We start from the raw sequence: 22,518 nt of genomic DNA, 5'->3' as shown, positions 1-22,518 counted from the left end.
GTAAAACGTCGATTTTTTTTTTGCACGATTACAATATTTTCTCTATACTTCTTATATAGGAGAAAGTAATTAGATTGCATTTTTCTCATTTTATTAAAATGAGAAAAATGCAATATTTTTTATTTGATTAGTTTTTCATATTGAGCCACTGCTTATGTTGAAGCATTTTTCTATTGGGTTTATTGTATGTTTTTTTTAATTAGGTTTGCCTGAGATAAACATTTTGTATTAATGCATATGGACGTTTTGTTCCTGCTTGAGGATTAATATTTTTATGCCTAGACTGTAAAGGGGAATAAACAAGCTGTTGAATGATTCGCTGCTGATACTTCGTTACATGTCTTTGCAGACAGTGCTGAGTCACTCAGTTACACTCAGTTACAAACTTCAAACATGTGCCAATCAGCTTGCTACTTGGACAAAAGTTAACAAAATGAAACTTCACCCCGATAAATCAAGTCAATGATTATTACAACTCATCAGAAACGCCTTCGTCTTCCATCCACCTCATTACCCATTACAATAGACAATACAAACATAGAACAGGTTAACCGTTATATAAATGCCTAGGATTGGTTATAGATCACAACCATATTCATTTTCTAAGAATGTCCTTATTAAAGACAACTTTTCAACTAGCAAGGATAAAGAACTTTCTGGACTATAGGAGCAGGCTAGTTTTTTATGAAGCTTTTATTCAATCTAGGTTGGATTATGCTTCTGTAGTGTGGAGCGGCAGCTTTATATCTAGGCAGCGTCCTCTTCTTTCTTTACAAAAAAGGGCTATAAAACTGGTTACTGGCTTGTCTAGTAGTCTGGATTCTTTTATTACAACTAAAATACTTCAATTAAACAAAAAGATAATATATACTAAATCAATTTTTTTATATAAAATATTCCACGAAACAGCCCCCTCTTACTTATCAGACCTATTTTCTTTTAACATTAAATTAAATTCTCGTCTTAATTTACCGTTCCCACATACAACTTTTTTCCAAAAACATAGCTTCGCCTACTCTGATTCTAATTTGTGGAACAATCTTCCTAATAAAATAAAGCTATCTAGATCTGAAAATATATTCAAATCCAAAACTAAAACAACAATTATGTAATGACCTCTCTGACTCATTGAAATATTTCTCAATCGTCTATTATTTATATTCTTTTTTTTTTATATCTCATTTTGTATTATAAATATGTAACATTATTTCTTTATTCCACATTTTTAGTGCTATGTTACTGCTATGTGTTATTGAATTGTTGTTTTATTTGTTTAAACGGCCAATGTGAAAAAAGGTTTTCGTGCCTACAATTGTTAGTTTTTTTTAATAAATTGAACTAAAATTGAAATTGCTTTATCTCAGGAACACGGGGATAAAGAATTATTCAAGAGTTGTGATAGAAGCATTTATTAACATGCTCTGGTATTACTGGTAATGATAAATAAAACCTTTTTAAATTTATTCACCAATGCAAAGTAAACACTGTATTATCCTAGTAAACTTTATTGTAATATCTTAAGTAGTCCTCATCTTTAGGTTTCAGTACACATTTTTCAGCCAAGTTGACTATCCAGCCAGGCTCCAATCCATAAAATATTTGCAGCGGATCTTTTCGCATCAACAACATAGACTGCAGAGGACCAGGCTCTGGCAGTTTATACCCATATTTCTGCGCTAGTTTTTCACGGGCCTCTAGAATTTTCTCTGGGTCCGCTAGGTAACCTCTGAACTCTGGGTCTGAATAATATTCTAGTGCATCCTGGGAATAGAAGAGCAATTACTTCATTTATTGTTTCATAATAAAAGTGAGCTTTACAAATCTTACTCTAAAAAGATAAAATCACAGACAATTTTGTGTAAAATAAGCTAAATTCTTTATTAGCTGTGGTGGACATTCTTGTGTGCTACTATTACAGGCATGTTGTGCTACTATTGCAGGCATGTTGGTACTTGTGCTACTATTGCAGGCATGTTGTGCTACTATTGCAGGCATGTTGGTACTTGTGCTACTATTGCAGGCATGTAGGTACTTGTGCTACTATTGCAGGCATGTTGTGCTACTATTGCAGGCATGTTGGTACTTGTGCTACTATTGCAGGCATGTAGGTACTTGTGCTACTATTGCAGGCATGTTGGTACTTGTGCTACTATTGCAGGCATGTTGTGCAACTATTGCAGGCATGTAGGTACTTGTGCTACTATTGCAGGCATGTTGTGCTACTATTGCAGGCATGTTGGTACTTGTGCTACTATTGCAGGCATGTAGGTACTTGTGCTACTATTGCAGGCATGTTGGTACTTGTGCTACTATTGCAGGCATGTTGATACTTGTGCTACTATTGCAGGCATGTTGTGCTACTATTGCACGCATGTTGGTACTTGTGCTACTATTGCAGGCATGTAGGTACTTGTGCTACTATCGCAGGCATGTTGTGCTACTATTGCAGGCATGTTGGTACTTGTGCTACTATTGCAGGCATGTAGGTACTTGTGCTACTATTGCAGGCATGTTGTGCTACTATTGCAGGCATGTAGGTACTTGTGCTACTATTGCAGGCATGTTGTGCTACTATTGCAGGCATGTTGGTACTTGTGCTACTATTGCAGGCATGTTGGTACTTGTGCTACTATTGCAGGCATGTTGTGCTACTATTGCAGGCATGTTGGTACTTGTGCTACTATTGCAGGCGTGTTGTGCTACTATTGCAGGCATGTTGGTACTTGTGCTACTATTGCAGGCATGTTGTGCTACTATTGCAGGCATGTTGTGCTACTATTGCAGGCATGTTGGTACTTGTGCTACTATTGCAGGCATGTAGGTACTTGTGCTACTATTGCAGGCATGTTGTGCTACTATTGCAGGCATGTTGGTACTTGTGCTACTATTGCAGGCATGTTGGTACTTGTGCTACTATTGCAGGCATGTTGTGCTACTATTGCAGGCATGTTGGTACTTGTGCTACTATTGCAGGCATGTTGGTACTTGTGCTACTATTGCAGGCATGTTGTGCTACTATTGCAGGCATGTTGGTACTTGTGCTAGTATTGCAGGCGTGTTGTGCTACTATTGCAGGCATGTTGGTACTTGTGCTACTATTGCAGGCATGTTGTGCTACTATTGCAGGCATGTTGGTACTTGTGCTACTATTGCAGGCATGTTGTGCTACTATTGCAGGCATGTTGGTACTTGTGCTACTATTGCAGGCATGTAGGTACTTGTGCTACTATTGCAGGCATGTTGTGCTACTATTGCAGGCATGTTGGTACTTGTGCTACTATTGCAGGCATGTTGGTACTTGTGCTACTATTGCAGGCATGTTGTGCTACTATTGCAGGCATGTTGGTACTTGTGCTACTATTGCAGGCATGTTGGTACTTGTGCTACTATTGCAGGCATGTTGTGCTACTATTGCAGGCATGTTGGTACTTGTGCTACTATTGCAGGCATGTTGTGCTACTATTGCAGGCATGTTGGTACTTGTGCTACTATTGCAGGCATGTTGTGCTACTATTGCAGGCATGTTGGTACTTGTGCTACTATTGCAGGCATGTTGTGCTACTATTGCAGGCATGTTGGTACTTGTGCTACTATTGCAGGCATGTTGTGCTACTATTGCAGGCATGTTGGTACTTGTGCTACTATTGCAGGCATGTTGTGCTACTATTGCAGGCATGTTGGTACTTGTGCTACTATTGCAGGCATGTAGGTACTTGTGCTACTATTGCAGGCATGTTGGTACTTGTGCTACTATTGCAGGCATGTTGTGCTACTATTGCAGGCATGTTGGTACTTGTGCTACTAACCTGTGGAGGAAGCTTGCACTTAGGTATTGGTAGACCCTTTTCAAAAAATGCTTGTGGATTATAGAGCGCAGCCAGAGACTGGGGATCATAGTAACGTGTTGTGATAGTTCCTCCATTCCTTTCAACAGCAGCTATCACTAGCTCAGTTGTCCACTGGACTTCTAGGTTCACTTGCGCACAAAAATTATCACAACCCTGAAATAAGTTCAATACATGGAGCTTGAAATAAAACAACCACAATTTTTCAACTTACACCATAATTACCACCCTATTAGCTCTGCTCGTACAAAACTACTACTACAATTTTAACCAATTCTTAATAATGTACCCAAAATTAATTTAAAAAATGGGGCAAAAACACATCTAAAACGCACAATTTTGGCCTGTGATTTTTTAGAAACATATTTGTTGTTACATTATTTGCATCTAAACAAATGAACAAGAGAACAAAACAGACCCACTGATTTGTTTTTGTCTTATTGTCATTAATTAAAACTAGCGGTAACTGTCTCATGCAAACATTCTTTTTTAACAGGAAGATTTACTGGAAGAAAAAAGGGGCTTGATAAACTAAAGTAGGTGGGTCCTGAAGAAAATTAATATAACTACTACTACAATTTTAATTGCGCCATTAAAATATGGTACAGTTACTGACCATGAATAGACTACTAAGTTGAGTAATACTGAGACGGGATAACGCTACCTAAGGGCAGATAAGAGAACTCATTGAATAAGAGACTACTAGCAATCTATGGATATAATTCTCTGCATAGACGGACCATGCGGGACACCATCACCACGTAATCTCAACAGACCATATCTCTACAGTCTGGTGAGCTGTTTACAATCATAGTGCCGGCTATTAGGCGCAGATAATTTAGTTTTTAAACTATTTGAAACTAAAGGGAGGTAATAACAAGCTCTGCTTGATATTTTCACTCATTGCAGTTTGTAAACTGCCGTCTCTAATGGCTGCACCAGTCAAGTGGGGGGGGGGGGGGGGGGGGGGGGGGGGGGGGAGGCGGCGCATGTATGGGTGATAGTGTTTTAAAGCAAAATATTTTCAGTCGCTGTAATCGTAGTGTCAAATTCACAAATTATGAATTACTGAAAAATTGAAATTAAAACAACTAAACAGCGGCGAATGCTACGTCGGGTTCAACTCATATTTAGATATTTGGGTCAACTCATATTTAGATATTTGGGTCAACTCATATTTAGATATTTGGGTCAACTCATATTTAGATATTTGGGTCAACTCATATTAAGATATTTCATTACTTGCACACAAAGAAAGTTTTTTTAGACATGAAGGGTTGCAACTCCAGAACTATTGGCTTGGAAAGACTAAATTTAGTACTTATGAAAACTTTGTAATTACAAAAAATACTAAAAAATACAAAATAATAAAAATATTAAAAGTATTCAACATTTGTTATAAGCTTTCAAATGCACTATTATAAGACAAAAATAAATTTTATTGTAAGCAAAGTAAATAAATTAAAGGAATAAATTATTTTATTTCACAACTTAAAATGAACTTAATTAAAATAATATTTTGGGGAGACATCTGTAACCATAGCTACAATATGGACCAGGTGTCAGTTCATTAACAAGATAACTGAGAGGGTTGGGGGGTTGGGGGGGGGGGGGTCCATGTGTAGATGAGGTAAGTTAGCTGGGAGAAAACTCAACAATCAAACAGGAGCGGAGTCTCTCAGGCAACAGGATTGCCAAGCTTGGTTTCCTTTCAGCAGTTTCTGGGATATAGCTGGGATATAGCTGGGATATAGCTGATGTCAGGAGATTGTATACAGAGGCTTGGGGGGGGGGGGGGAGAAGTAGAAAAAATTGAAAAGCTCATTTTACGCTGCAGTTTTGAATTATAAACAGTCAAAGTTACAAATTGCACTTTGCATACTGATTAAGAAATAGTGAATGACAAACACAGCAACGTTTTCCAAGATGAGGTAGGAACACGCTTTTTTGCTAACTAAAATCAGAAAGATTTACACTGGATTAAAGAGTAAATAACTCTTTTATCACTTAGAAAAGAGACCAATTATATAAAAGCATATTGTACAATGATGTAACACTAAAAAAGAGAGTTAGTGAAGCTCTACCAGCTTTTTCACCTACTAAAATCAGAAAGATTTACACTGCAATGATGAGTAGATAATTCTCTTAACACTAAGAAAGGAAACAATTTTATTGAAGCACATTGTGTAAGTAATAGTAAGATAAGAAAAAGATGGGGGCTACAGTTGGGTAACTGGGAAGGATTTACACCAGAAAGGTGAGTAGATGAATCGTTTACACCAGAAAGGTGAGTAGATGAATCGTTTACACCAGAAAGGTGAGTAGATGAATCGTTTACACCAGAAAGGTGAGTAGATGAATCGTTTACACAAGAAAGGTGAGTAGATGAATCGTTTACACCAGAAAGGTGAGTAGATGAATCGTTTACACCAGAAAGGTGAGTAGATGAATCGTTTACACCAGAAAGGTGAGTAGATGAATCGTTTACACCAGAAAGGTGAGTAGATGAATCGTTTACACAAGAAAGGTGAGTAGATGAATCGTTTACACCAGAAAGGTGAGTAGATGAATCGTTTACACCAGAAAGGTGAGTAGATGAATCGTTTACACCAGAAAGGTGAGTAGATGAATCGTTTACACAAGAAAGGTGAGTAGATGAATCGTTTACACCAGAAAGGTGAGTAGATGAATTGTTTACACCAGAAAGGTGTATAGATGAATCGTTTACACCAGAAAGGTGAGTAGATGAATCGTTTACACCAGAAAGGTGAGTAGATGAATCGTTTACACCAGAAAGGTGAGTAGATGAATAGTCTACACCAGAAAGGTGAGTAGATGAATCGTTTACACTTCCAATAGAAACCAATAAATCAAGAGTTCTTTGTTGTTAAAAGGTACAATTCTCTCAAGGTCAACATGAGAGATCAGATACTTTTACTTGATTGCGTTATATCTTGCCTGGATCCATAGAATTAAAGATGAATATCGTGGATTCTTGTGACACTATCTGATAAGTGAAATAGCATACAGTCATAGCGTTTGGGCGAAAGGGGATAATCTTTCATTGGTCAAAATTTTACAAGTTAAGAAAAATATAACACTGCATACTATATATTTAAAATTACTAATAAACCTGTTTACTAGAAAATTAGTATATTGTACCAAATAGATCAGACTTTTAGCTTTTTAAATTTAAATCATCCTAACTGAGCAGTATTATTAACCAAATCTATTTTTAATCATTTTGAAATTTAATAACACTTATCCAATCTAAATGTAAACTAAGTACAATACCACTTAAACTACCCTTAACTATAACACTAACCCAATTTAATTTATCTTATGCAATCTTTCTGAAACTATTTATGATTACCTAAAATAGTGATAATAATGAGTAAACAATGCAGCTTTGTTAAACTTTAAAATGAAAACGAAACCTAAAACCCGACTTATTACTTTAGAAACACTTTCAATTATTTTTAAAATCTAGTTTTTTATATCCTCAGCCCGGTTTTTTATTTCAAATGAATACAATATAGGAAAACACAGTCTATGGTACACAGATGCAGAAAACACTGCGGAACATATATATATATATATATATATATATATATATATATATATATATATATATATGGGGGAGAGGGAACCAAATTGAAAATTTGTTCCAGGCTTGGGAAGGGGTCATTACGCCACTTGTTGTGTAGGTGTCACCTTTACCTTGAACCGATGAGCTGAGTGAAGAGAGGGGTCCTGTACATGGGTCAATTCTTACTCTGCTTATCAGGCCTTGTACCTTCATTTTCAAGGCGCAATCATTTATCAGACTATCAAGTCAGTTATTTGTGTTTTGATAACTAAAATGATCTACTTTTAAAAGTATTTTACCTCCTCTGTCAAATTGACACCAAAATGATTTTTTGAAAGAAAAAACTTGAAAAGTCTTGTATTGCTGATTGATGCTAGGTCTATAGGGCGGGATGTATCAACCCTATTTAGGTCAATTAACCGTTGCATTTCCAGGAGACTGATTGGTGGATACTGCCGTCTAATGCTGCCAATACAATCATATGCAACATTTTGTTCATAAAATTGAACACATACAATTATGATTTAACACAAGGAACATTTACAGAAGTATTAATAAAATCTAACAAGCTTTAACTGTTCCTAAAGTATGCCGTCTTACACATATTGTCCGTTGTGTCCTACCATACACTAAAGAATGTCTTGTAATGCATATTGTCAATTATGTCCTACCATACACTAAAGAATGTCTTCTTACGCATATTGTCCATAATATTTCTCTGAAGGGGTTGTATCTATTAATGGATTTTGTCCTCCCTCATAGCCAAGGGGATCCCAAGTTCCACGAGCACCTTGACCCTTGTCACCTCTACCTTTTTTCTTGCTTCTCCTACTTCTATCAACTTGCTTTTTCTGGAAAATAAATTGAGAGAAATTTTTTTTAGCTCATCAACCAGGATATGTGTGGTAGTAGAGGACAATGGCAGGTCTAGTAGTATGACCTCTGACCCCAAACAATGGCATGGGCTTGTTGGGATCAACATTTTGCTGATCTTGCTCAATTTCGCTCATATTTTACTCCAGAAAAAACGGAAAATTATCAGTTTTACATCCAAAATTATCATGAATCCTGAACTGTAAACATTTAAAATATTAAAACCTGTTTTTTTCTGCCAAATCTCAAGGTTTTAAGACAAAATTGTATGTCTATACATTAAAAAGAAAATAGACATTGCAGCTGAGTTTAAACAGTCAAGAAATTCTTGATAGAATCCTCCAATTAGGTCAACTGTCAAGAAATTCTTGATAGAATCCTCCAATTAGGTCAACTGTCAAGAAATTCTTGATAGAATCCTCCAATTAGGTCAACTGTCAAGAAATTCTTGATAGAATCCTCCAATTAGGTCAACTGTCAAGAAATTCTTGATAGAATCCTCCAATTAGGTCAACTGTCAAGAAATTCTTGATAGAATCCTCCAATTAGGTCAACTGTCAAGAAATTCTTGATAGAATCCTCCAATTAAGTCAACTGTCAAGAAATTCCTGATAGAATCCTCCAATTAGGTCAACTGTCAAGAAATTCTTGATAGAATCCTCCAATTAAGTCAACTGTCAAGAAATTCCTGATAGAATCCTCCAATTAGGTCAACTGTCAAGAAATTCTTGATAGAATCCTCCAATTAAGTCAACTGTCAAGAAATTCCTGATAGAATCCTCCAATTAAGTAAACTGTCAAGAAATTCCTGATAGAATCCTCCAATTAGGTCAACTGTCAAGAAATTCCTGATAGAATCCTCCAATTAGGTCAACTGTCAAGAAATTCTTGATAGAATCCTCCAATTAGGTCAACTGTCAAGAAATTCTTGATAGAATCCTCCAATTAGGTCAACTGTCAAGAAATTCTTGATAGAATCCTCCAATTAGGTCAACTGTCAAGAAATTCTTGATAGAATCCTCCAATTAGGTCAACTGTCAAGAAATTCTTGATAGAATCCTCCAATTAGGTCAACTGTCAAGAAATTCTTGATAGAATCCTCCAATTAGGTCAACTGTCAAGAAATTCTTGATAGAATCCTCCAATTAGGTCAACTGTCAAGAAATTCTTGATAGAATCCTCCAATTAGGTCAACTGCCAAGAAATTCTTGATAGAATCCTCCAATTAGGTCAACTGTCAAGAAATTCTTGATAGAATCCTCCAATTAGGTCAACTGTCAAGAAATTCTTGATAGAATCCTCCAATTAGGTCAACTGTCAAGAAATTCTTGATAGAATCCTCCAATTAAGTCAACTGTCAAGAAATTCCTGATAGAATCCTCCAATTAGGTCAACTGTCAAGAAATTCTTGATAGAATCCTCCAATTAAGTCAACTGTCAAGAAATTCCTGATAGAATCCTCCAATTAGGTCAACTGTCAAGAAATTCTTGATAGAATCCTCCAATTAAGTCAACTGTCAAGAAATTCCTGATAGAATCCTCCAATTAAGTAAACTGTCAAGAAATTCCTGATAGAATCCTCCAATTAGGTCAACTGTCAAGAAATTCCTGATAGAATCCTCCAATTAGGTCAACTGTCAAGAAATTCTTGATAGAATCCTCCAATTAGGTCAACTGTCAAGAAATTCTTGATAGAATCCTCCAATTAGGTCAACTGTCAAGAAATTCTTGATAGAATCCTCCAATTAGGTCAACTGTCAAGAAATTCTTGATAGAATCCTCCAATTAGGTCAACTGTCAAGAAATTCTTGATAGAATCCTCCAATTAGGTCAACTGTCAAGAAATTCTTGATAGAATCCTCCAATTAGGTCAACTGTCAAGAAATTCTTGATAGAATCCTCCAATTAGGTCAACTGTCAAGAAATTCTTGATAGAATCCTCCAATTAGGTCAACTGTCAAGAAATTCTTGATAGAATCCTCCAATTAGGTCAACTGTCAAGAAATTCTTGATAGAATCCTCCAATTAGGTCAACTGTCAAGAAATTCTTGATAGAATCCTCCAATTAAGTCAACTGTCAAGAAATTCCTGATAGAATCCTCCAATTAGGTCAACTGTCAAGAAATTCTTGATAGAATCCTCCAATTAAGTCAACTGTCAAGAAATTCCTGATAGAATCCTCCAATTAGGTCAACTGTCAAGAAATTCCTGATAGAATCCTCCAATTAAGTCAACTGTCAAGAAATTCCTGATAGAATCCTCCAATTAAGTCAACTGTCAAGAAATTCCTGATAGAATCCTCCAATTAGGTCAACTGTCAAGAAATTCTTGATAGAATCCTCCAATTAGGTCAACTGTCAAGAAATTCTTGATAGAATCCTCCAATTAGGTCAACTGTCAAGAAATTCTTGATAGAATCCTCCAATTAGGTCAACTGTCAAGAAATTCTTGATAGAATCCTCCAATTAGGTCAACTGTCAAGAAATTCTTGATAGAATCCTCCAATTAGGTCAACTGTCAAGAAATTCTTGATAGAATCCTCCAATTAGGTCAACTGTCAAGAAATTCTTGATAGAATCCTCCAATTAAGTCAACTGTCAAGAAATTCCTGATAGAATCCTCCAATTAGGTCAACTGTCAAGAAATTCCTGATAGAATCCTCCAATTAGGTCAACTGTCAAGAAATTCTTGATAGAATCCTCCAATTAGGTCAACTGTTAAGAAATTCTTGATAGAATCCTCCAATTAGGTCAACTGTCAAGAAATTCTTGATAGAATCCTCCAATTAGGTCAACTGTCAAGAAGTTCTTGATAGAATCCTCCAATTAGGTCAACTGTCAAGAAATTCTTGATAGAATCCTCCAATTAGGTCAACTGTCAAGAAATTCTTGATAGAATCCTCCAATTAGGTCAACTGTCAAGAAATTCTTGATAGAATCCTCCAATTAGGTCAACTGTCAAGAAATTCTTGATAGAATCCTCCAATTAAGTCAACTGTCAAGAAATTCCTGATAGAATCCTCCAATTAGGTCAACTGTCTTGCTTCACGTGACTCAGCCGTTCCACACATCCAAACTATCCACTACCTACAGACCTAAAGATCCATAGGGCATATGAACTAAACCTCAGCATACCAAGGGATGGTGTTGTCATCACTAGGCCCAGCTGCTTTACTTAACATTAGTCAGGTACCCATCACAGCTGAATGGAGTCAGGGATTTCCTACAGCCACAAGCCCTGACTGAGATCCAAACTCTAGACCTTTGGGCAAGCAGTTGAGTATTCTACCACTCAACCACACCCAGTCAGACGGTGGTCACACTTTCATTTTTCTTTTCAGTCAATTTTAAAATATGTGGACGACTTCATTTACAAATATTATCTATATGTATAAAAAGCAATGTATGTTTGTGTGTCTGTCTGTCCTTTATGCATTACTACACCTCTCATCACATCGCTGTGAAACTTTGGGAAGTTGTTGAGAATATTCCTGGGGAGATTTCTGCGAAAAAAAATATTTCAAATTCGCAGGGGTGGCGCCCCGACAGGGCCGGTTTTTTCTTTCTATATACAGTATATAAAAATAAAAGTCGATTTTGGTTTGGCATCGTTCATCCAATAGCCATGAGACTTTGGGGAGTTCATTATAAAACTCTAGGGAAGGTTTCTGTAAAAAATCATTTTTGATCTCGCAAGGGTGGCGCCACGGGAGGGTGCGATTTTTCTCTATATACGGTATATAAAAATAAAAGTCGATTTTGGTGTGACACCGTTATCCGATAGCCATGAGACTTTGGGGGAGTTGATTAGAACAATTCAGGTAAGGGTTCTGTAAAAAAATCCTGTTTTTAATTTCGCAAGGGCGGCGCCATGGGAGGCTGTGATTTTTTTCTCTATATACGGTTTATAAAAATAAAAGTCTATTTCGGTTTCACACCGTTCATCCGTGTACCATGAAACTTTGTGGAGATGATTAGATCACTCAATGGTAGGGTTCTGCAAAAAAATATTGTTTAATATTGCAAGGGGGGCGCCCAGGGGGGGGGGGGGAGGGGGGAGCGATTTTTTCTCTATACACAGTATATAAAAAATAAAACTCGGATACGGTTTATAAAAATAAAAGTCCCGAGAATATTTCTGCGAAAAAGAAAACTAAAGTTTCTTATGGGCGGCGCCATATAGGGTACAACTTTCGTCAATACATGGTTTGGCGCCCAGAGTTTTAGAGCGACTATGTTGGCACTTGGCATCCGTTAATTGAGCGTCCTGCATAGCGAGTAAGGGGTACTACTATATTCAGCGGTAAAACTACAACAGGCTTCTAAAAATAACTGTAACGCGAGGAAATCCTTCTGTACAGTTTCGTCACCTTGCGAAAGATGAAAAAATAACATTTCGAATATGAGGAGCCTACTGTAGAGTTTCGTCACTTTGCGAATGATGCAATAAGCATCTATTATTAGACAATCGGGCAGATGAGGCTCGTTAGCTGGGGACAGCCACTCTTCTAGGAGAGACAACTCCAAAATTAAACAACTGCTGCCTTGTAGTTTGTTCTTGGTTGGACAAAGGCTATGGAAGCAAATCCAAAAAGAAAAGCAGGCTGAAATCGGAGTCAATGGCCTCAATGGCGCATAACCAGTTGACACGTAATGCTTAATTGTGTTGGAGGCGTGGTCGAGTCGGCAAAAAGCTCATGGTTGATAAATTCGAACAAAGTCTCGAGTTCAAACCTTCAACACTAAAAATTAAGAACGAAGAAGAAGAAAGAAGAGACAATCCAGTCAGAAATTGAGAACGAGCATCTAATAATAGACCATTAGTAACTCTAGCATATTGCATCAGTCACATTGATATTTACAACACGTCAAATAATTTTTTTACGTGTTAAAGAAAAAAATCCTGTTCATTTGTGTCACTTTAGCGAATGACTAAATCTGCATCATTATTAACAGGATGCTATTTGGCCGATGGCACCTGTTAGTTTTAAGGAACCAGGGGGTCATACTCCGCGCCTATGCTGTAGTGTAATCGGGGGGGGGGGCCCTGAGAGCGCCCCTCTACGTCTCTGACACATGAGCGGTCACCGAAGTGTGTTCTACCATATTATTTCGGTGAGTGATTAATGTACACTAAAGGTTATCACGCGGTAGTGTAGGTAAACCCGTGTCCTGATATTTATGATCCAAGCGCAGGCATTGTTTACATTTAAATAACTCATTTTTAGAAAAGAAGGTCACGCGTCTAAGAACATATAATTGATAACGCGTTGGTGAAATTCTTCTAATATATTTCGTCAAATTTTCTTCTATCCCCGCGGCAACGCGCGGGGGTCGGGTACGCTAGTAGTATATATATGAACATAAAAATAAATGAATGTATGCTTATCTGTCTTTTACAAGTGTTAGGGCACCCCAAGTTCCCAGTAGCTTTCTTAGTACTTGGGGTCATCTGATTCAGTCATTAGGTGTTCTGATCAAATTGTCCTTCTGCACTCAATAGTCATGTGACCCAGAGGCGTAGCGACCCTTCCCGGCGCCCGGGGACAAACTTTCGATTTGCACCCCCCCTCGAACTTTTCATTTGCACCCCCCCTCAAACTTTCAATTTGGCTCGACCCCCTAAGGTCGGCGCCCGGGGACATATGTCCCCCCCCCCGCCCCCCCTCGTTACGCCTCTGATGTGACCCAAGCACCTATCTACGACAAATGAAAAAACTGCTAATCTTGCAAAATCTCATCACTATTTTAATGCGAGGCGCTAAGGAAATAGATACCATGCCTTAAAATTCCAGAAAAATTTGCGAGCTATGTAGTTCCAATAAGTACAGGCATTTCTTGTAGAACTGAACTGCTGTGAAAACAAACGACCACCAGCGCCCAACAATTCCTAGCTTAAAATATATTTGGGATATTTAGCCTGTTCAGTTACAGTAATATTGTTTGCTTTTTTTCAAAAACTAACCTGAAAATAAGGTACCCATGCCGAAATTTTCTGTGTGCTATTTTTAGAATCATTACGTCATTGTCATGCTAGTTGTCAGGCACAACTCATTTTTGTTTTTTTTTGCAGAATGAACTGTTAAGTTTGGTATTTTTTTACAAGCTTTTATATAGTTCGCAATGTCAGTTTGTTTATGGGTTTGAAGCTAATCTTGTAACTCAATTTTGTTTTGTAACTCAATTTTGACCGACTTCTAATGCAGTGATTTAGTTCAAACAATCCAGATTATTATGGTAATTTAATTTATGCAGGTGTTCATTACTTCATAAAATGGTATGAATAACATGTAGAGTAGAATTTAATAAATAATAAAATAACTAGATCTAGTTTTATTATCAACCAGTTGCTTTTTGTTATTTTCCGGTGAGTAAATAACCTAAGCTGACGCAATTACCATGGCGGGAATTAAAAGCTCGTGTACACCAGTCCACGACGTCATGTTATGCCGGTCGAGGGGCAAAAACGATGTTTGACTTCATTTTCCATTCTCGGATAACTTTCAAATTCTCTCATTTCTCGTCAACCGAGTAAGCTAGATATTTAAATGTGGTGTCAAATGTTCTCTTAAGGGGTAAGGAAGTTAATGGTGTATTTGAAATAACAATATTTTATTTTAAAAAATCCATGGGCTAATTCAACCTATTAGGCCCTATATAGTAGTTTTTCTCACTAAATCTAGAATTTACGCAATTATCAATTTAAACATGACCACTGAATAATAGACATCCATATTTAATCCATTAGGCACTAACTTTGGGGTTTTTAGTTCGTTTTAAACTAAATTACTTAATTTAATATTTATTGTCAATCACTGCCATGTCCAACACATCTCTCCATGACAACTCTTCTTAAGCTTGAAGCTAAAGAAAACCACAAATCAAATCAGAGTTCCTCACTAGTAATCATCAAATAGCGGTCACTTGGTTTTTAAAAAATAAAAATAAATTGGTTGTGATACGGACGCCGGTCTTATAAAAAAACAGCTCACAATATTTGATTTCTTTTTTCATAGACTGATAAAACTAATAATGCTTTACGTTCTCGCTCATTTCTGTACCTACACTGTTGATATTTTTTAAATTCTATTAATTTTAGTGAAACCAACTTTTGAATTTAGCCTCCGGTCTCCAAACCAAATTTTAAAATGCTTTTCTGGCATATCTAACCCTGCCACTTATGGTTTGTTGTTATGACACGGAAATCCCGCCATTTTGCGCGTGGTAAACATTTTAAATGTAATTAGTTTAAGGTCTCTGGAATTTGGCCGAAAAATCGCCGGAAATCAAACGTCCGGTCCGGGCGCCATATTGTTGTTAGCAACCGACCAAGCCTCCAAGTTAGCGAGAAATACTACTAGACTACTTAGATCTAGATCTATATAGTAGTATTTCTCGCTAACTTGGAGGCGTGGTCGGTTGCTAACAACAATATGGCGCCCGGACCGGATGTTTGATTTCCGGTGATTTTTCGGCCAAATTCCAGAGACCTTCAACTAATTACATTTAAAAATGTTTACCACGCGCAAAATGGCGGGATTTCCGTGTCATAACAACAAACCATAAGTGGCAGGGTTAGATATGCCAGAAAAGCATTTTAAAATTTGGTTTGGAGACCGGAGGCTAAATTCAAAAGTTGGTTTCATTAAAATTAATAGAATTTGAAAAATATCAACTATATAGGTCACGGGTTCCCAACCTGGGGGTCGCGACCCCCCTGGGGGTCGCGAAGGTCTTTCTGGGGGGTCGCCAACTGGTATACTAAACCTTAGTAATTTGAAACAAAACATAAATATTTAGAAGAATTTTTGAAATTCGGCTTCATTAACATCACTGGAAATGTAATGGAGAAGAAACAAAGTGCACTGTACCAAGTTGTTCTCAGATACGAATCTATGAAAACTTCAAAACTAAAACGTCATTTGAGACGAGTCATTCGGAACACACCAAAAAATATATGGAGTTCTTTCGTCGGTAAGAAGCTAGTTGCAAACGCCAGAGACTTGATCGAACAGGAAGTTTTCACCAGCATTAGTGCAAGCATCAAATGAAGTCGCGATAGAAAAATAAACAAAAAGAGAATATCTCATCAAACGCTGCATGTACGTAAATGTTAAATAACACTTTTTTTTTTAAATTAAGCTTTGACCATTGTTTGCTTTTCAAGTTGATAAATCAACATACGTGAGTTCGTGTTCGCAGTTGCTGGTCTGTGTCTATATTCAAGCGGATGATCGCAAAGAAGAGTTGCTCTTTTGTGAAGATAGCATGGAGAAAATAAATACCTTTTTTGAAACTGGATGATTAAAATGGGTTAGAACGGCTGTGGGGAGTTTGTACGGATGGCGCGCCATCTATGTTTAGCTCAAAATTGGCCTTTCAGAAAACAGAAAAGATTTAGCTACCTAACCACTGCCCTAACCAATTGACATCAAGAGTCCATTGCTAGTAAAAGTCGTAAATTATCTAAAATCTGGAGCCTTCAAAGAACTGAGCAAAAACATTATAGATCACGAGGTTCTGCTATTCTACACTATAGTACGCTGGCTGTCAAACGAAATGTTGTAAATTGTATTTTTGAATTGAAATCTGAAATCAAATTATTCTTGGAAGTGCAAAGGAAACAAGACTTTTTGGTATACTTAAAACGACATAAAGTGGTTTGAGATAGTATCATACCTTGCAGATGTGTTCGAACATCAAGATAAGCTTAACCTGAAGCTTCAGGGAAAATGAACGAATATTATAAATTTCCATGATAATCTCGGGACATTTTTATCAAAGCTGCAAAATCGGTAAAGAAAATAAATCTTGGAAATATTGTAAAATTGAGAAACTCTGCGGTGCGGTATGTGAATCTGATTGTGAGATAATTAAAATTTTGAAAGAAGCAATATCTGGGCATCTTGAATCTCTTGAAAACGAACTGCATCGCTATTTCTCTGAGCTGAAAAAAGAAGAATCTGCATTTACGCATTACCCATTCTCTTCTTCCCTTGATGTTGCCGATGAATTACAAGATGAATTCTTTGATTTGCAGAATGATTCCGAGTAAGATGAAAAACTGCAGACACAATTTTGGTGTAGTATTCACCATTCCAACCCAAACGTAAAATTGATTGACTTTTCGAGAATATATTTTCAACACTATTCTTCGATTAAAAACAAAATTAAGATATTAATAATGACATAGGTTGGCGTTAAAAAAAAAATTTTTAAATTAAAAACCTAACCACGGAGGTTTAGTGAATAGTATGCAATTTTACTCATGCTATTAAAATAGTTATCAAAAGTAGTTCATATTGAAAGTCTACCAGAAAATCTTATTTTAGTGCTTATTAATTTCCATACTAATTTCGGCTTTTTAATTCTATGGGGGTCGCGGGTCACTTATTTTTTATAAAAGGGGGTCGCCATTCGAAAAAGGTTGGGAACCACTGATATAGGTACAAAAATGATCATATAAGTAAAGCATTATTAAGTCTATCAGTCTATGTAAAAAGAAAGCAAATATTGTTGGCACTTTTGTTATAAGATCGGCTCTCATATCACAACCAATTTATTTTTATTTTTTAAAAACCATGTGACCGCTATTTGAGATCACTAGTGAGGAACTCTGGGTGCATGGCCACTTAAAAAGTCTAACCTGATTTGTGGTTTTCTTAAGCATCAAGGGTTAGAAGAGTTGTCATGGAGAGATGTGTTGGCCATGGCAGTGAGTGTCAATAAATATTACATTAAGTAATTTAGTTTAAAATGAACTAAAAACTTCAAAATTAGAGCCTAATGGATTAAATATGGATGTCTATTATTCAGTGGTCATGTTTATATTGAAAATTGCGTAAATTTTAGATTTAGTAAGAAAAACTACTATATAGCTAGTCTCATAACGCGAGTTGAATTACCTCCCCTGACCCGCTTTTTTATGGCCACTTTCTAGTTCGTTTTTTTCGATCGCGTCTCGGCAGTGTTGCTAAAAATAGCATTCGCGCAATACCATACGGGTAAATCTGTTTGGCGTCTGCTACACGTGATAGATCGTTGAATGGCCGACAAGCTGATATAAAAATTATTGCGACCGGATGCGATTTTCGTGGAAATTGAGCTAGATTTAGCAAAAGACAGCTATATTTGTGTAAAATATTATTATTTATACTTCTACTTACACAGATATTTTGATAACTGCAGTTCAGCCGTCCATTTTTCTTTTAAAATGTATCTTTAGAATTTCTGTACCTTTTGGCAATCGGTCAGGAGCATTTGCGCACTAAACCCACCCCCTACGGCAGAACCGATTTTTTTCCCAGTGAACTCGTACTGACCTCCCACATAGCTAAGATAGTACATTGATACTGATGGGAAAGCCTCTAAATCTGTATTCCTACTAGAGATCTAGAAATAAATCTAGATCGGGGAGTTTTATAATGACTTTTAAATTGAATGTCTCCAGTTTAAGATATTTTTTTTTCAAAACATAGCTACTTTTAGTACTATATTTAAGTATTTCAAACCCTTTTGGTAGTTTTTTCTTAAACTTCTTAGACCTAGATCTAGTGATTAGATATCTATATTTTGTACTTATAACTTGCAGGCCTATTAAAATAATAATAAAACAGTTTGCTTGATAACTTCATCAGGTCATTTCATAAACACAAATGTTATAATCATATAAAAATCACAAAACTATACGTAATATCTGAATTCTGTAGCCTACCTTACATTTTCATTTAAGCTAATACTGAATTAAAAAGAAATTACATTAAGGTTTGAAATTAATACAACTTGTAATTAAGAAAGAAAGCTTCAATTCTAAATACTACAAGATATAATAACAAACAATGAAACAAATTCAAAGCTTTTTTCAACCCATTTAGTCGAAAAGATTTTTATTTTTTCCGATATTGACCAAAATAAGTTTTTAAAGCTTAGGCCTAATGTTTTTACAAACATAACTCAATTTTATTAGGCCCCTGTAAACATTAATTAAGATTCCTCTGTAGACAAAGCAATCTATTTGGCAGATGAAGTAGAGTTCATGTTTCTTGACCTCGGCATATGAAGTGATTGTCCGTGTGGTCAGCCATATTCACAGCCGCCTTTACTTTTTACCTTTAATTTCCCCAATGTATATCAGGTACCCATCAGAAATGGGTGGACTCTAATTGAATTTTATTAAACAAACATTTTGATATAGGCCTAGATCTATAATCTATAACATTCCAAACAACATCTGTTCTGTAGAATTTACCTTTCTGCTTCCAAATGCGATATTTTCCAATTGAAAATTCATCACAAAACATACAATAAATTATATAAATGGCATTTTATAAATTTATATAAACTATTTACTTCCACCTTGGTGTAAAAAAATGTAGGTATAAGCAAACTGATTTCAATAGTAAGAAAGAATCATGTCTTTTCTTGCTTACTAGCTTTAAAACAAGTGAATTTGACTTTTTACCTGCGTTTTTGGTCGCGTTTCTATATATTTTATTTGCGACACTAAAAAAATTATATTTAATCAACCAATTATGCTAAATTAATAAAATTGGTACTGTTGGATTGCATTTTTAAAGCTCTACAATTATATGCTATTCTTTTTATAATTTGAAGAAAATTGAATTTATATGAGACTAACTATACTATATAGCAAATCTTGCTCGCAGACACTGCTGTTTAAAGTTGATTTCTGGCCTATAGGCCTATTGATAGCGAGGCTCACTAACTTGAAAGCGTCCTTGGTTGCTTACCAGAACATGGCGTTAGGATCGGACCATGACTTCCGGCGAGTTTTTCGACTTAGTTCCAGGGACCTCCTTGGAATTACTTTTAAAAATGTTTACCACGAGCAAAATGGCAGGTTTTCACGTTATAAAAACATGCTATAGGTGGCAAGTCGAAATATGCCAGAAAAGCATTTTCAAAAATTGCTTTGGAGAATGTAGGCTAAATTTAAAGTCGGTGTCATTCAAAGTAATATAACTTTTTAAATATAGATCTCCATATCACAAAATTGATTTCCAAAGTAAAGCATTATTAGTTTTATCATTCTATGAAAAAATAAATCAAATATCTTCAACACTTTTTTTTATAAGATGTGTCCAAAAAATGACAACCAAATTTTTTTATTTTTTTTGACCACGTGACCGCTATTTGAATGGATACGTTTACCTGGCATGGTTTTTTATTTTGCTCTTTTGTACAATAAAAAATGTTATAAAATTAAAGAAATAAAAGAATTCAAACATCACTTCTGTCCTGTCTTTTTTAAAATTCTTTTCTGATGACATTCTCTTAAATTTTTTCCCTCTATAAATATATCCCGACGATAGACGGGCCAATTCTACTTTTAGGAACTCTCTTGTAAAAAAAAATTAGATCTATTTCGCGGTCAATTAAAAAGTTAAACCCTTCAGCTTTTAAGCAGGTTGTCATGGATGGATCCCTCATACCATAGCTGTGAGTGACCAAAAAATTTAAAATTCAATAATTTAGTCTAAAACTTGCAACAACTCCCAAAATTAGTGCCTAGTGGATAAAGTATGGACGTTTTTTATTTAGTTGTCATGTTTAAGTTGAAAATTGAGTACATTTCAAATTTACTAAGAAAATCTACTATTGAGATATATTTAACCATTGATTTAGGTTTATTATCCATTTATCTATAATATTTGACACAAACATATCACAATATACTTCTGTTAAAGCCTTGACAATGAGGTAACGTTTTCTTACATTAATAGGTAAATACTAGATCTAGTAAATAGCCGCGGGCGATTTTACGTACCCAAAACGATAGATTTATTAGATTACCACACGGTGTTTTATTGTAAATGAGTCCCTCCTATAGCGTTACTAGCCCTAGATCTATATCTAGACCTACATCTAGATCTATATGGTTTTTTTCTTACGTATGCTGTTTTCGGAAGATCCTTGATATTGTTGATGGCAACTCGCGGCATAGACTTAATTAAGTTCAGTGCCCTTTCTGTCACTTTGGAAGCCATCTTTTCTTAATAAAACAATTTTATTTTCTGAAAATGAAGAACTACACCTCTCCAGTTTTTTAAAGTTCGATAAGCCTAGTAGATTCTATACTCTATACTAGTCCAGTGGTGGGCAAAGTTCGGCCCGCAGGCCAGATGCGGCCACACATTCATAAAACCCCCGCCTTGAAGTACTTGAACTGATATTTGCTTCATGTCCGTGACCGAAATTATAATGTTAACTAAAGCAGTGGGTAATCTCACCATATAGCGTTGGAAATTATCTGGTAATGTTTGTTGAGTTTCGGTAACATTCGTTACTGTAAACCAGGGGTCTCCAAACTACGGCCCGCGGGCCGGATGCGGCCCGCGAGGTCCTCTCATCCGGCCCGCGGGGATCATTTTGTCCACGGAAAAAAACGTTTGTTGGTGCTGGCTAAGGAACTTTGCCCTGAAGAATCAAAGACGTGCCTAAAAGAAACTGGCCCCCGAACTGAAATTTGTTAGTTAATGCGGCCCTCGGACTGAAAAGTTTGGAGACCCCTGCAGTGTAAACCATAGTTTATTTGACCGTTGAAATAAAAATAAAGTCAAGTGCATTGAATTAATGTTTTAACTTAATTTAAAGTTTAATTGACAGAAAAATAGCAACAATTAGGAAATCTAAATAATATTTAAAAAGTCGAGTGTAGTAATTACTAATTAATGTTTTTTTTTTTTAGAAACACAGAAAAAAACTTGCAGGAGATTTGCGACAACCAAATCTAGATCTAGTAAAGTAGAACGATTAAATTTACTAAAATTAAAAGTAGTAAGGAGAATTAGAACAAATGTTTAGTAGCAGCAATAATCAGCACATACACTTAAAATAATTAGAAATACAAAATAATTAGCAAAACAGTATTTAAAATGCAACTAAAATCAATCCAAGCACATTTTAAAACAATATGTATTAAAAAATAATATGGTGGCAAATAAATGGTTTACAGTATTTCCAGTGGTTTCCTGAATGCCATGGTTTTACTGTTGTTTTTTTTTTACTGCTGTACTATTCCGGAATAATAACCGACGCTATATCGTGATTTTACCAAGCAGTGTTTCTTCCAGACTTTTTTTAACCTGGAGGGGGGGGGGGGGGGGTCAACATTTTCCGGCGGTGGGTGGGTGGCAATGGTTGAAGTATATGTTTTCTATATAAATTCCATTTCGTTCGGGGGGGGGGGGGG

At 36.1% G+C, this 22,518-nt stretch overlaps 1 protein-coding gene across 1 annotated transcript; it reads right to left on the bottom strand.

Moving 5' to 3' along the window:
• Window positions 1–1,382: 1,382 nt before the first annotated feature.
• LOC131946390 (large ribosomal subunit protein uL15m) lies at window positions 1,383–21,370 on the bottom strand. Its single transcript, XM_059307128.1, has 5 exons — window positions 21,218–21,370; window positions 8,131–8,285; window positions 7,734–7,899; window positions 3,807–4,001; window positions 1,383–1,761 (listed from the first exon to the last, which is right to left on the bottom strand). Exons 1-5 carry the CDS (start codon window positions 21,311–21,313, stop codon window positions 1,495–1,497), a joined length of 879 nt encoding a protein of 292 aa, XP_059163111.1. The 5' UTR covers window positions 21,314–21,370; the 3' UTR covers window positions 1,383–1,494.
• Between the last annotated feature and the right edge of the window lie 1,148 nt (window positions 21,371–22,518).

Source organism: Physella acuta, unplaced genomic scaffold, assembly GCF_028476545.2.
Source record: "Physella acuta isolate Inbredline_101_S28 unplaced genomic scaffold, ASM2847654v3 ptg000557l, whole genome shotgun sequence".
Classification (NCBI taxonomy): domain Eukaryota; kingdom Metazoa; phylum Mollusca; class Gastropoda; family Physidae; genus Physella; species Physella acuta.
Note: the sequence above shows the minus strand (reverse complement) of the source record. Positions and strands in the feature narration are given on the sequence as shown.

Excerpts from the sequence above, each read along its gene's own strand:
- LOC131946390 (XM_059307128.1), bottom strand. The coding sequence starts at position 21,313 with ATGGCTTCCAAAGTGACAGAAAGGGCACTGAACTTAATTAAGTCTATG. Across the intron at positions 8,286-21,217 it reads ATCTTCCGAAAACAGCATAC|AAAAAGCAAGTTGATAGAAG; the intron begins GTAAGAAAAAAA and ends TTTATTTTCCAG. Across the intron at positions 1,762-3,806 it reads AGTGCAAGCTTCCTCCACAG|GATGCACTAGAATATTATTC; the intron begins GTTAGTAGCACA and ends TTCTATTCCCAG.